The sequence below is a fragment of the Schistocerca nitens genome, chromosome 2 (genome assembly GCF_023898315.1).
Source record: "Schistocerca nitens isolate TAMUIC-IGC-003100 chromosome 2, iqSchNite1.1, whole genome shotgun sequence".
NCBI lineage: Eukaryota > Metazoa > Arthropoda > Insecta > Orthoptera > Acrididae > Schistocerca > Schistocerca nitens.
Genome location: NC_064615.1, coordinates 964,086,787 through 964,102,949, shown reverse-complemented (window position 1 = coordinate 964,102,949; position 16,163 = coordinate 964,086,787). Strand labels below are relative to the sequence as shown.

At 38.2% G+C, this 16,163-nt stretch overlaps 1 protein-coding gene across 1 annotated transcript in view; it reads left to right on the top strand.

The window, feature by feature from the left end:
- LOC126235477 (protein bicaudal C) overlaps positions 1-16,163 on the top strand; it is a 167,366-nt gene that overhangs the window by 135,372 nt on the left and 15,831 nt on the right. Inside the window, exon 11 of the mRNA XM_049944197.1 lies at positions 7,956-8,093. Within this exon, the coding sequence (XP_049800154.1) occupies positions 7,956-8,093 (138 nt within the window). The remainder of the gene's footprint in view (positions 1-7,955; positions 8,094-16,163) is intronic.

The following is a 16,163-nucleotide window of genomic DNA, read 5'->3' as shown; positions in this document are numbered from 1 at the left end:
GGATTTGGCTCCCTTGGCTTCCCTGTGTTTCCTCCACTCAAGAAGGCATTATGTAGGAAAAATTGCAGCAGCAATGAGGTGGTCAAAGTGTTTCTGGAAAATTGGCTCAAACAAGACTGACACTTCTGCAAAAACTATAAAAAATAGTTCATTGTTAGGAGAACTTTGTTAATATTGGTGGGGATTATGTTGAAGTGGTAAAATATCATTTTGATAAAAACGCAGTTTCTTCTACATCAATTTGTGTCTTCACCTTAGTAATAAGGTGCAGTGTATGACCCTTCTGAATTCTGCACAAGTCCTACTTTTACAGCATGAATGTTGGGATAAAGCTAATGAGGTTTCTATTTTTGCATGCTATGGTTTTTTAATATATCATTCAGTGCATCAGTGTGATTTCAACCTTTTTCTTGTTGGTTGTACACTACTAAATACTTTCTGCACCAACTCACAACAGACAGAAATGAACCATCTACAGCTGGATGTTCCTGGTCACATTTTTACATCCACAAGTAACTATTTCTAGGTCTTTCCTATGTGGAAACCACTTCTAAGTGACTTCTACTTGGGCTAAATGCTCAGTTAAGTGACAGTTTAAAACTTCCCTTGACAATTTTACAGCACTATTACGCTAAGACAGATGGTTATTCTAGTAAATCCTTTCACGAGGCAGACTCTCCACCTGAAGGCTATAACACAATCCAGTGCCTAGATTCTAGATTGAAGGAACCTCATGTTAATTAAAACATTTCTACAGGAAATACTGTAATTTTACAATATGCAATTAAGAAGTTTGTCCCACATTACAATCCTCCAGCCTGTAGTGTCTGTTTAGTCAATTTATGTCTGGACTGACCAATCAATATTAGTGAAGTCACATTTACAAACCAGTTACAGAAACCCAAAAGATACATATAGCTATGCATGTGTTCTTCTATGATGCTGATACGATATTAACAACCCAAAGGAATACCGGATGACCAGTAAAGGATTCTACTGGATTTGTGTGTGGCAAAATCATACAAAAAATCATTCCATAATTTCTTTGTTGTAGTGTGATGATTTTCATGTCACTAATACTAAGCTTTTAGCGGAGTCTCACGAGCAACATGAATGAACTCAGAACTGTTGTCTGATACAGCTGCTTTCATTTAACAGGATGTGAGCAACGCATTACTGGCCTACGCTACAGTAATTAAAGGCACGATTGCCACACTATGTTCTACATCTACATGATTACTCTGCAATTCACATTTAAGTGCTTGGCAGAGGGTTCATTGAACCAGTCATACTATCTCTCTACCATTCCACTCCCGAACAGTGCGCGGGAAAATGAACACAAAAACCTTTCTGTTCCAGCTCTGGTTTCTCTTATTTTATTTTGATGACATTCCTACCTATGTAGGTTGGGCTCAACAAAATATTTTCGCATTCGGAAGAGAAAGTTGGTGACTGAAATTTAGTAAATAGATCTTGCCGCAAACGTCTTTGCTTTAATAACTTCCATCCCAACTCGCGTATCATATCTGCCACACTCTCTCCCCTATTACGTGATAATACAAAACGAGCTGTCTTTCCCCCCCCCCCCCCCTCCCGCCTGTGTGTCCTCTGTCAGTCCCACCTGGTAAAGATCCCACACCGTTCAGCAATATTCTAACAGAGGACGAACGAGTGTAGTGTAAGCTGTCTCTTTAGTGGACTTGTTGCATCTTCTAAGTGTCCTGCCAATGAAACGCAACCTTTGGCTCGCCTTCCCCACAATATTATCTATGTGGTCTTTCCAACTGAAGTTGTTCGTAATTTTAACACCCAGGTACTTAGTCAAATTGACAGCCTTGAGAATTGTACTATTTATCGAGTAATCGAATTCCGACGGATTTCTTTTGGAACTCGTGTGGATCACCTCACACTTTTCGTTATTTAGCGTGAACTGCCACCTACCACACCATACAGCAATCTTTTCTAAATCGCTTTGCAACTGATACTGGTCTTCGGATGACCTTACTAGACGGTAAATTACAGCATCATCTACCAACAACCTAAGAGAACTGCTCAGATAGTCACCCAGGTCATTTATATCGATCAGGAACAGCAGAAGTCTACTCGATGATTTGCTGTCTATTACTACAAACTGCGACCTTCCTGACAGGAAATCATGAATCCAGTCACACAACTGAGACGATACCCCACAGGCCCACAGCTTGATTAGAAGTCACTTGTGAGGAATGGTGTCAAAAGCTTTCCGGAAATCTAGAAATACGGAATCAACTTGAGATCCCCTGTCGATAGCGGCCATTACTTCGTGCGAATAAAGAGCTAGCTGCGTTGCACAAGAACAATGTTTCCTGAAACCATGATGATTACGTATCAATAGATGTTCCCTTAGAGGTGATTCATAATGTTTGAATACAGTATATGCTCCAAAACCCTACTGCAAACCGACATCAATGATATAGGCCTGTAGTTTGATGGTTTACTCCTATTACCCTTCTTAAACACTGGTGCGACCTGCGAAATTTTCCAATCTGTAGGTACAGATCTATTGGTGAGCAAGTGGTTGTATATGATTGCTAAGTAGGGAGCTATTGTATCAGCGTAATCCGAAAGGAACCTAATCGGTATACAATCTGGACCTGAAGACTTGGCCGTGTCAAGTGATTTGAGTTGCTTCGCAACCCCTAAGGTATCTACTTCTAAGAAACTGATGCTAGCAGCTGTTAGTGTTCCAAATTCTGGAATATTCCATTCGTCTTCCCTGGTGAAGGAATTTCGGAAAACTGCGTTCAATAACTCCGCTTTAGTGGCACAGTCGTCAGTAACAGTACCATCGGCACTGCGCAGCGAAGGTATTGACTGCGTCTTGCCGCTTGTGTACTTTACATACGACCAGAATTTCTTCGGATTTTCTACCAATTTTCGAGACAATGTTTCGTTGTGGAACCTATTAAAGGCATCTCGCATTGAAGTCCGTGCCAAATTTCACACGTCTGTAAATTTTAGCCAATCTTTGGGATTTTGCATATGTTCCAGAATAGAGTCTTACAATGACCAAAAAATAGTTGTATACAATACAAAAAGTGATGGAGTGCACAGAAATGTAAAGGCTATTACTAGGTATAGTGACATGACAAGCAAGTGAATGCATCATGTTCTTGCTTGACAGTTTATAAAGATGTTTATTAAATATGACACCCTCACAACTGAAAATAGGTGAAAGATGTTTGTTTAGTTTCATAGTAAATAGTGAAAAAGTTATTTCACTACAAATGGTTTTTGGTACACTTCCTACCAGTCAGCATCCATTAGACTTTCTGGCTTTCTTAAAACTGACAATACTGTTTGACTGTGGTGGGTGCAGAATCTAGTTCCAAAGAGTGGTGACCAAGAGTAATTCAACAATTATTTTGGGTTATTAGTGTGCCAAAATTTTCGAAAATTGAGCTTGCAATTCTACTGATCACAAGGAGTGCATATACTGCATACACAGTCTAGCACAGTCTGCATAAACACACATTCAACAAAGCAGCTGGCTTTTCATGTGGACAAGTTGTGTGCCATTGATGGCTGAGAGACCCAAAGGTGGTGGTGGTGGTGGTGGTGGTGGTGGTGGTGGTGGTGGTGGATGATTCCCAGTTCAGCACACAGCCTACTCCTTTTGAAGCAAGGGGACTGCCAAGCTTAATGTTCCCATCTGGCAGGTGGATCACCATAAAGTGTCACATGCCCCCACTGCAGAGAGAACATGAATTCAATCTGGGACACAGGCACAATCAGGCAATATGGAATTTTATGCCATCTCTCCTCCCCTTGCTGTAAAAAATACTGGTAACAAAAATTTCATCCACCATAAAGATTCAAACTGGCTTACATTAAAATAGTACCACTGCAGTGCCAGGAATGACCTTCTGACGATGTAAGACAGTTCCAGAGTGACCATTTTTTTTATAAAAAAATACCTCAGTCACACTTTCACAGGCTTCCACCAATTCATTCCACTCACAACAACATGGCTTCTCTCCCTCTTACAACAAATGAACAGTGCATTGGGAAGGTAGAGAAAAGGGCCTAAGCAGGGCCTTCTATATAGTCACTCCACTGTATTCCTTTAATGGGTGTGTGTACACTGGACTACTATTAAATTAAATGTTACAGCTTTTTCTGCAAAATGTAACACTCAAATTTTATGTTGCTAAAACAAATCATCAAAACATCTATTCATCTGCAGTATTAATTTCTCATTTCTCATCATATTCACCATGCCGAGTGAGACAGGTTAATGATAAACATAACTCCACCAGGTCATTCATATCAGAAATAGTTTCTGAAGGACGCACATACTCTCATGTTGTATTGTGGCAAAGAAACTTTGTGAGAACTACATTGTATCAGTTTGCAGCTTGTTTGTGTCTCACAAGGGACAGTTTTCTAACCAGATACTCATCCAGAATTTACGTGGACAAGTAGATCCCATTAACGATGAAGATCAAGGTCTACATAACTTTGAGGTAAATTCGGACACAAGGTCTACCAAAAACCAACACACACCTACTGATACCTACATGCCAAATCATACAACCCTAAGGGCAGGATAGAGTTCCATCCAAGTCACTGCCTGAGCAAACTGCATTGATGATACAAACAAGATGAAATAAGAACTGAAAGAGCTGCATAACATTTACTGACCTAACCATTGACAGTAAAACAATCCAAACACTAACAAATTTAAAAAGGAAATTCTACAGAAAATAAAACAGCAGCTGCTGGTTGTGCACTTACCTTGTAGCAAGGGTGTAGGACAAACTGCTCCTCAGAGTGGAGGTTCCACTAAGGATCTAGTAAAAGCCCCCAGACATTGCGAACACACAAACACACACACACACACACACACACACACACACATACACACACACACACACACACACACACACACACATACACACACACGCGCGCGCAGACATTTGTAAAGCCAAAGACTTTGAAAACTCTTTGCCTTTACAAGTGTGTGTGTGTGTGTGTGTGTGTGTGTGTGTGTGTGTGTGTGTGTGCACGCGCGCATACCTGTCCTTTTTTCCCCCTAAGGTAAGTCTTTCCGCTCCCGGGATTGGAATGACTCCTTACCCTCTCCCTTAAAACCCACATCCTTTCATCTTTCCCTCTCCTTCCCTCTTTCCTGATGAAGCAACCGTTTGTTGCGAAAGCTTGAATTTTGTGTTTGTGTTTGTTCGTGTGTATCGACCTGCCAGCACTTTCGTTTGGTAAGTCACATCATCTTTGTTTTTAGATATATTTTTCCCATGTGGAATATTTCCCTCTATTATGTATATATATTCTGTGAGTGCAGTGCCACCAACATTTGGACAAAAAAAAAGCCATATTAGTGTCCAAACAGCAGAGCATGGATGTTACATTGGAACTGCCCAGCACATTAGATCAGCATTAGTGTAGCAGTCTTTATTGTGCACAGCCTACAACATTTGACAAAGCCAGAGTTCTTGTAAGACAGCTGTAGGTACCCATACACAAAATTTGAGACACCACTGAAATCCTGAAGCAACCTAACATTGTCACCAGAGAACAAAGCTAGAGGTTCTGAGTATCACGGCTACCAACAAGCTAGGTACAACGTGTTGAGTGGGACTGCAGGGAAATTGAACCACTGGACATTGCCATGACATACTAAACATACAGCTGTGGCCAAGTAGTTCTAGGCGCTTCAGTCTGGAACCACACTGCTGCTACGGTCGCAGGTTTGAATCCTGCCTCGGGCATGGATGTGTGTGCTGTCCATAGGTTACTTAAGTTTGTCATTCTAAGTCTAGGGGCCTGATGACCTCAGATGTCTAAGTCCCATAATACTTAGAGCCATTGGAACTAAACATACAGCACATACATATCTTTTCAGCTAACAGCAGAAAATGAAAAGCCTTAAAGTTTGCTAATGAGGCACAGTGGGCTGGGAGTTATTAGCAAACAATGTAACCCCCATTGAGTAGCACGTACCCCAAAACTAACTAACTAACTAAACTAACTAAAACTAACTAAACTAACTAAAACTAACTAAACTAACTAAAACTAACTAACTAACTAAAACTAACTAACTAAAACTAACTAACTAACTAAAACTAACTAACTAACTAAAACTAACTAACTAACTAAAACTAACTAACTAACTAAAACTAACTAACTAACTAACTAACTAAAACAAACTAACTAAAACAAACTAACTAAAACAAACTAACTAAAACAAACTAACTAACTAACTAACTAACTAAAACTAACTAACTCACTCAAACTCACTCAAACTCACTCAAACTCACTCAAACTCACTCAAACTCACTCAAACTCACTCAAACTCACTCAAACTCACTCAAACTCACTCAAACTCACTCAAACTCACTCAAACTCACTCACTCACTAAAACTCACTCACTCACTCACTCACTAAAACTCACTAAAACTCACTAAAACTCACTCACTCACTCACTCACTCACTCACTCACTCACTCACTCACTCACTCACTCACTCACTCACTCACTCACTCACTCACTCACTCACTCACTCACTCACTCACTCACTCACTCACTAAAACTCACTCACTCACTCACTCACTCACTCACTCACTCACTAAAACTCACTCACTCACTAAAACTCACTCACTCACTCACTCACTCACTCACTCACTCACTCACTCACTCACTCACTCACTCACTCACTAAAACTCACTCACTCACTCACTAAAACTCACTCACTCACTAAAACTCACTAAAACTCACTCACTCACTCACTCACTCACTCACTCACTCACTCACTCACTCACTCACTCACTCACTCACTCACTCACTCACTCACTCACTCACTCACTCACTCACTCACTCACTCACTCACTCACTCACTCACTCACTCACTCACTCACTCACTCACTCACTCACTCACTCACTCACTCACTCACTCACTCACTCACTCACTAAAACTCACTAAAACTCACTCACTCAAACTCACTCACTCACTAAAACTCACTAAAACTCACTCACTCACTAAAACTCACTAAAACTCACTCACTCACTAAAACTCACTAAAACTCACTCACTCACTAAAACTCACTAAAACTCACTCACTAAAACTCACTCACTCACTAAAACTCACTAAAACTCACTCACTCACTAAAACTCACTAAAACTCACTCACTCACTAAAACTCACTAAAACTCACTCACTCACTAAAACTCACTAAAACTCACTCACTCACTAAAACTCACTAAAACTCACTCACTCACTAAAACTCACTAAAACTCACTAAAACTCACTAAAACTCACTAAAACTCACTCACTCACTAAAACTCACTCACTCACTAAAACTCACTCACTCACTAAAACTCACTCACTCACTAAAACTCACTCACTCACTAAAACTCACTCACTCACTAAAACTCACTCACTCACTAAAACTCACTCACTCACTAAAACTCACTCACTTCTTTGACATTGCATGTAAACATATCGAGACAAACTGATTGCCTGAGTGAATGTTCTTCACTAGCATGCATTTCTCTCTATATTATGTTTCCTGCCTGCTGTTATCTTGAGGCTGTTGCAGCCCTAGAAGTGGAAAGTCAGTAAATTTTTATTTATCAACAGTGTTGCATTTCTATTAAAGTAACATATATTTTTAATATTGGTTTCTCATTTATGTATTTTGTATTAACTAAAGTAAGCTATTTTAGTGGAAAATGGTTGCTAGTAATTATGGCAGAGGCATGATGCCATGTCAGTAAGAATTTAAAGATAGGAAAAAACTTAAGTATCAAATACATAATTTTCAACAATAATTGCTGAATAAACTGACCCCTATTACAGTATATGAAGTATAATAATTTTTATGAATTTTATACTTTTCAACAAAGATTGCAATAAATTATCCAAGTTAAAAGCATAGTTTAATAATTTTATTGTTTTTAGGGCTTGGAAATGCATTGTTGGATCTAATGGACTGTGCTGATCTCAAGGCATCTAGCTGTGAGAAGAAAAATGTGGAGATTGTAACACAGCAAACAAGTCTCTTTGACTATGACGAGAAAAGAAATATGGCCTTAGAAGGTTTGTTCTATTAAGAGCATTTTTCATCAAATATGATGTATGTAAATATTTATGTATATCATTCATTAGGACAAACTTGTATTTTTCTAGTCCCATTAGACCTGAATATACCCAAAACTATTAATTTTCTGTAGGAGAGATTAAAGCTGTTAGCTTTGACTTAATCAATTGAAATGTGAAACTTCCAGGCAGATTAAAACTGTGTGCCAGACCGAGACTGGAACTCGGGACCTTTGCCTTTCGTGGGCAAGTGCTCTACCAACTGACCCACCCAAGCATGACTCGCGCGCTGTCCTCGCAGCTTTTCTACCACCAGTACCCCATCTCCTACTTTCCAAACTTCACAGAAGCTCTCCTGCGAACCTTGAATATCAGTGCACACTCTGCTGCAGAGTGAAAATCTCATTCTGGAATTAAAATGTGTTGGCAGGTTATGTAATATATTGAGTAGTTCAAAGAATATCTGAAGCAAATACCTTCTATACAATTAATTTTATTGCATGTAGTGAAGCAGGAATTTTTCTAAATATTCTTGTACTTCATGGATTGATTTATTTCTGATGATACTACAGGACAATAATTTGACTCTTGCTAATTATAGCTCAGTTTCTGGACTTCATGGCAGCTGGAATAAGATTAAACCCAGAATAGGATCAATGATAGCATGCCACAAGGTTCAGTGTTCAATTTTTGCACTCCTGTTCTTGGTCTACATAAATGATTCATTAAGGATATTGGAGGTTTCTTCAGAACCTGTAAGGTTGTGCAATGATAAAAGTACATCATGTAATAACTCTGCTATTCACAGTAAAGTGCCTGGCAGAGGGTTCAATGAACCACCTTCAAGCTGTCTCTCTACCGTTCCACTCTCGAACAGTGTGTGGGGGAAAAACAAGCATTTAAATTTTTCTGTGCAAGCCCTGATTTCTCTTATTTTATCGAGATGATCCATTCTCTCTATGTAGGTGGGTGCCAACAGAATGTCTCTGCAATGGGAAGAGAAAACTGATGATTGAAATTTCATGAGATCCTATTGCAGTGAAAAACGCCTTTGTTTTAATGACTGCCACTCCAGTTCTCGTATCATGTCTGTGGTGCTATCTCCCCTATTTCATGATAGTACAAAATGAGCTCCCTTCTTTGTACTTTTTCGATGTCATTGGTCAGTCTCACCTGATGCGGATCCCACACGGCACCACAATACTCCACAATAGGGCAGACAAGCATGGTGTAAGCAGTCTCTTTAGTAGACCTGTTGGACCTTCTAAGTGTTCTGCCAAGGAATCAGAGTCTTTGGTTTGCTCTACCCACAACATTATTTATGTGATCATTCTAATTTAGGTTATTTTATAATTGTAATCCCTAAATCCCTAAGTATTTAGTTGAATTTACAGCCTTCAGATTTGTTACTTATTGCATAATTGAAATTTAGCAGATTTCTTTTAGTACTCAGATGAATAACTTCACACTCCTCTTTATTCAGTGTCAGTTGACACTTTCTGCACCACATAGATATCTTAACTAAATTATTTTGCAATTAATTTTGTCCATCTGATGAGTTCACAAGACAGTAAATGACAGCATCATCTGCAAACAATCTGACAGCTACTCAAATTGTCTCCTATGTTGTTAATATAGATCAGGAACAATATAGGGCCTAAAACACTTCCTTCGGGGCCTCTGAATATTACGTATGTTTTACTCTAAGGCTTTCTGTCTATTACTATGAACTGTGACCTTTCTGACAGGAAGTCTCAAATCCAGTTGCACAACTGAGGAGATATTCCATAGGAACACAGTTCGGTTAGAAGTGAGGAACGGTGTCTAAAGCCTTCTGGAAATCCAAAAATACGGAAACAATTTAACATCCCTGTCGATAGCACTCACTAAACAGCTAGTTGTCTTTCACAAGAATGATATTTTCTGAATCTGTGCTGACTATGTGTCAATAAATTGTTTTCTTCAAGGTACTTTATAATGTTCGAACACAGTACATGTTCCAGTAATTCGGCAGATTACTCCTATTTTCCTTTTTGGGTGTGGGTGTGGCTTGAGCAATAGTATATTGATAAAAAGTCAAAATATATCCATACCATATATTGTCAGGAGAATGAAGAAACAGGCTTAAAACCCTCTTTTGTGGGCAATAGAATATAGAATTTTTTGAAGGAAATTTTTTCCACTTCACTGTTAACTGTTGATTTATTTTTATTTATGTGAACAATTAAGTCAAATTGCAGAAATTCCTTTCAAAAAAATGGCTTAAAAGTGGTTCACAGCAAACATCTTAATCTTGCAAAAACATATATTGTGCAATTGACACAAATAAATTACAGGTACCTGAAGTAGATATCAATGCTCTCTCTCTCTCTCTCTCTCTCTCTCTCTCTCTCTCTCTCTCTGAGACTCTTCTAGGTATCCAGATAGTACCAGTCCCTGTGGCTCACTGTATTCCAGCTTTCGTTCACTTGATACTTGATGGTACTCCTTGGACTTGCACAGTCTGCTTCTGTTTTCCAACTAAAATTTGAGGGTTGCCAGAACAGTGTCTTCAACTCCATATTCACTGAGCTTGTTTAGGAGTACCTCAAGAGGAATGCAGTCAAATGTCTGCTAAGGCCAGAAAGTCAGTGCTGCTGATTCTTTTTTCTCAAAACTCTTAACCTAGTACCAGACCCAGTGCTGCTGCTGTAGTAAATTAGCATTTTCAGAAACCATGCTGTGCATCTGTGAAGAGTAAACATTTCAAAGCAATGTGATATTTGATTTCACATTGCAGTTTTGATGACTTCAGTGAAGACTGGATTTATTGAGATTGGTCTGAAACTTGCTACCATGGTTGGGTCATCCTATCTATAAACTGGCACTGACAGTGCAAGTTTCACAAAGTCTGGAAATACATCAGGAGCGAAACACTTACTAGTTATTATAGTCAATGGTTCAACAATTCCATGGATAATTTTCTTGAGGACACTAGTAAACATCCTGTATATATTATAATTCTTTACCACCTTTATTTTTCCATTTTCTTCTTCTTCTTCTTCTTCTTCTTCTTCTTCCATCTAGTTAATCATGTTACATCTTTTGTCATTTATTCCAGCAGCTGCAGGGTCTATATTGAGGTCTGGGATTGTACGTAGCGTTTCCCCCAATGCAGTAAATTAACTATTAGTCATCTGGACTACACAAGCTTAAGGGAGAGGTGGTTTTCTTCCTGTGTTCACTGATTAAGCCCCAGGCTACCTTGCATGGTTTGTGAGTTCCTTCAATGAACCTAAAATTGCTTTTCTTCTTGGCTTCTTCTACATCCTTTCTATAATGCCTTTTAGCTTGTAAATATCTGCTGTAGAACACGCCTTTTGCACTGAGATCTGTTGGTGTTTTATAATGATAATGTAATAGCAGAATGATGCATTTTAATTTTTTCAGTTCGTCTGTATACTGAGAGTATTTTTTCACACTGTGGCTGTGTTGTGACTTCTCACAGGAATTTCTTTGTCTTCTGTGTCTAGATACAGTCATTTTGCTTCTATAATCTGGAAAAATTCTGTAAATGCATCAGTTGCTGCCATTTTCTGCAATCAAGGCTGCCACTTTTAAGCAGATACTACTGTCTGAAAACTATTCAATATTACTTATTTATTACCCTTTTGTGAATACATAATTAGAATGCCAGGTAACAGTTGATTATTTTGGGAAGATATTGTTTGGTCAACTAGTGATCTCATATTCACAAGAATTTAGTTTTGTGATAAGTGTCAAGGCAGGCATAACATCTGATTGGTAGAAAACAAATACCCAAAACTGGCAACTAGGGTCATAAAATGTCTCCTTAGTGATCTCGTCATCAAAGTGTACAAAGAAATCGCCATAAAATGCAAATTTTTTTATTTAAAGTGTGTGTTAAGTAGCACATTTCATTTGGTACAGAAAATTTTCAAAGTTACTATTCGGAGAATGAGACAACAATTATATTAAGATCTAATAACTCTTAGGCAGCCAACTCTAAAACCAGGTCCACAGAGTAGCTTTTTAAATAAATTTCTTTAGTATTGAATTTCCTGTTCACATACATATACACTGCCAAAGGAAGCAGTTGTTCTGTATCATGCACTTACCAAGTTTAGGTACTCATTACAGTTTCAGTATGTAGCTTCCTGTGCTGATATTCACACACACACACACACACACACACACACACACACACACACAGCGTATGTGGCTTCACTTCTTCTATAAAGAATAACACCACCCTAAGACACTGTACTTTAGTACTTCAGCACTGCTTACAGTTATAAGAGTGATGTTCTTAGTAGTATGTGACCAGTTTTCACTTAGCTGTTCTTGGTAATGTTTTGTCATGGAGGAGCCTGTTTCATATGGATACTGGTAATTTGTCAGAATAAAAAAAAGCTTAAGCATATTTTTGAGCCATGTAGTGACTGGTTTGTTTCATCTCACTAGATAGTTTATTTATGTTTGCTGTGTATGTCACTTAGCACTATGTTTTTGTTTACTTGAGAAGTTACTCATAAGTATTAAGTCTTTGTACACATTTCTTTTAATTTTGTTGGTTTGTTTACTATTTGTATTTGAGCTGCAGCGTTCTGTGTTATGTTGTTGACTCTCAGTAAATTTTTTTAGGGAAATCACTTGCAAAATGCAGTGAACTATTATCTTCAGTTTGTTGTCTTGTGAACTCTGATGCACAGCACTTCACTTGTTTACTGTTTATACTTCAGCTGTGAAGTTCATTTCATTGTTTTGTTCACCAGTGTCTGATTTTTGTTTCATAGAATTAATTTTCATAAAGTCAACACTGTTGTCGTTGCTTTCTTCACTAAGCTTTTCTGTGCACTTTGATGACTGCAGGAAGTATTTTTCTAATCTTCCATTTGAACTGAGAATTGTTGGTTTTGTGTTATTGCTGAGTTGTAATTCATAGTTCATCTGTTAACTTGACTAGATTTTGGACTGACTCCAATAAATTGATGCAATTGTTTAACAATTCTCTGGCTTTTCAGGTTCCTGTATTCTTTTCCTCTGAAAAGTTTGATGCCAAAACTCTTCTACAGGCTTCACAATGGAACTTGATTTGCTTTTTTGAATACGTGGAATTCTCATGCTATTATTTAGCCCTACACAATCTATATCAAAATCCACACAATTATTTCAAAGCTTTTAACTGCTTTTTTGCACTTTACAATTTTCTAGATAAGCTTTAGCTTATGGCTACATCGGTATATTTTAGTTTGGCCTGTGGTGGGTAGGAAAAAAGCCTGCACTTCAGCCACCTGTCATCTCTTCCCTGTATTGTACCCACACACTTAAAATGAAAAACACTTAAAATTTGTGATGATAAATGTCTAGTTTCTTAATGACAGTAAAAATGAGTGATCACAATTATTTGTAAATGGTAGTATTATTATGGATAGCTAATTATATTAAAAGTAAATAAAATGAATATAGTCTTGTTAAGACAGCACACAACACTTCACTGATTATACAGTGTTCCTACACTACTTGTGAGCTTATTGCATCCTTGCCATCAACATTACCACTGTCCTTTCAACCTTTATAATCATTCGCATATTCCCTCTCACAAACTTGATTCCGTTAACATCTCTTACTTGCAGATTTCTGTCTCCAATACCTGCTCTGGACTTGTTTAGTTCATTTTTATGTATAATCTAAAACATTATGTTCAGTAACTGGAATGTATCAGGATTCCTAATCAGGAATGTTATTTTGCCCTGAGGGGACTGACATCGCATAGCTTACACTTAGAGAGGGCATGAGAGTACCACGTACTCAGGGATTCTAAATTACCACTGTCACACAATGCTGCCAGTCTCTTTCCTGTTCTTTGTGTGTACTGGAGGTAAGGGTTGTATTGTCATAAAACAAACCGTACCTCAGGTGGGGATGATCAGATAAATTTCTAGTATCTATGATAACTGAAAGATGATGATTTATGACGTTGTTGTTGTTGTTGTTGTAGTAGTAGTAGTAGTAGTAGTAGTAGTAGTAGTAGTAGTAGTATCTGGCATCCTGTATTTCCACTGCCTTGTTAAGTCACGTTTTGAATATCTAACTTATTTGTTATGTAATACCTCATACTTAGCATATGTTACCTCGTCACAACCAATATACTGCAGCAAGGTATCATCCTGTGATGTCAGAGGGACATAATCAGTGATACAAAAAGCCTCGGCTGGTGCAATACAATACACTCCTGGCAACCTTAGCATCCCTCACTATTTTAAGTCTTCCAAGGAGCCCCTTGAGTGCGAGCTTGTGAAGGGTGAATGACAATTATGGAATTCCATGCCAAACGTATTGTCTAACATGGAACCACAATATTGGCCGCTAATGGCAACTGGGGCAGAACTGGAGGTAGCCAGTGGTGAGTACTGCATAAGGCTAAGAAGTGTAGCTGACTGCTTAGTCAACAGGCAAGTCAGAATATTGCTATAGTGTTAGTGGTTTTGATACAAAGCAGAGCTATGGCAACAATAAACAAAGCAAACATTGTGTTACATCTAAAACGTCAGTTGCTGAAGTTGACTTTTGCATCAGAAAAGTCCCCAAGGAATTTTGCAGAGTGAGAAAGAACTGGCAGATGAAATATTAGCATTTCTGCAAGATGCTGTGGAATGCATAGTGTCATATATGCTCAACTGTTCAGACAATGTACATAAGGAGTACAATGATGACAATACTTGCTTAATAAGTGAAGGTGATATTGAAGCAGATGAACCATGTAGTTAATACCCTTTGTCAGACAGTCACAAATCCCATCTCCCGTGAGTACTAAAAATAATCTCACACATGAAAGATAAATTGCAGCATAGAGAGCACATTTATGAACAGATTTTGAGAAAGTATGCACCAGTATGACTGTAGTCTGTGAGACTAAGGATATTCAATGGAGGGTAAGGCACACTTGCTACAAAAACATTGGTGTTTGCATGTTTAAAGGATGCTTGATAAAATTTCCAGGATGTGCAAGATTGCAACCTCCTACGTTATACACATCAAACTGTGCACAACATAGATTATAGTGATTTCAAGGAAAGCAGTGGATGGTTGCCCAACTTCAAACAGTGCTACAGAATTGGAAGATGAAAGATAATGAAATTTCAAACAGTGTCAACTTGACAGTATACAGCAAACTACAGAACTGGCCAGAAAATTTGTAGATGAGATAAACTTACTACACCATTCAGTAAAGAATTTGTTTTAAACTCAAATGATTTGGGATATGAAAAGGAAGTGCATATGAAAGGAGCCATGGAAATTGCAGGTACGAAGATTTGGATCAAGCTCAACTAACATCAATGCCTTAATCATTCACATATATAATTATGCAGACTGTTAATTTGGATGATAAATTGGCTAGAAAGTTATTTATTGCGCAGGGAGAAGTTAGAGGTGCCCTGCCCCTTCGTTTCTTTATCATGTGAGTGATCTTGCAAGGGCAGTAGACAAAGTTTGTCACAGCAAGCTAGAAAGGAAAAAGTGCATTAGAGAACTAAAACTGTGGTGTGAGCACTGCTTTTGGCCAGTAGATGGTCAAAATAACTTGATTTTGCTTGATTCCTGGTCTGCACGTAAAAATCCATACTCCTTTAGAACAAACTATCCATCATGGAAAGTGTGACTCTGCAATTCATGCTAAGAGACCAATGGAGAAATTCAGCCTTGTTTCCATTTCTGTGCCTATAAAACATATTATCACACTATATGCAGCTACATCTTAAAGGTTAGCCACTTTCACAATAAGCTCCATGAAAGACTGTTTTGCGATCAACTGCAAGCCATCACATTCCATCAATGTAAAATAAGTTGTCAGGTGGGGAAAGAAAGAGATTTCAGTGTTGCAAAGGCCATTCAGATATATACTGTTGGAGGAAGAGTATTCCTGAAGGTTATTATTTATTTATTGCATTTATGAAAGTAGTCAGCAAAATGTACAAGCCTCATTTTGGTAGTTAGGTGTTGGTGGGTCTGACACTTTTTTCTTGTTTTATGTTGCATTTTTTATGTTACTGTATTGTGTGTGTGCTA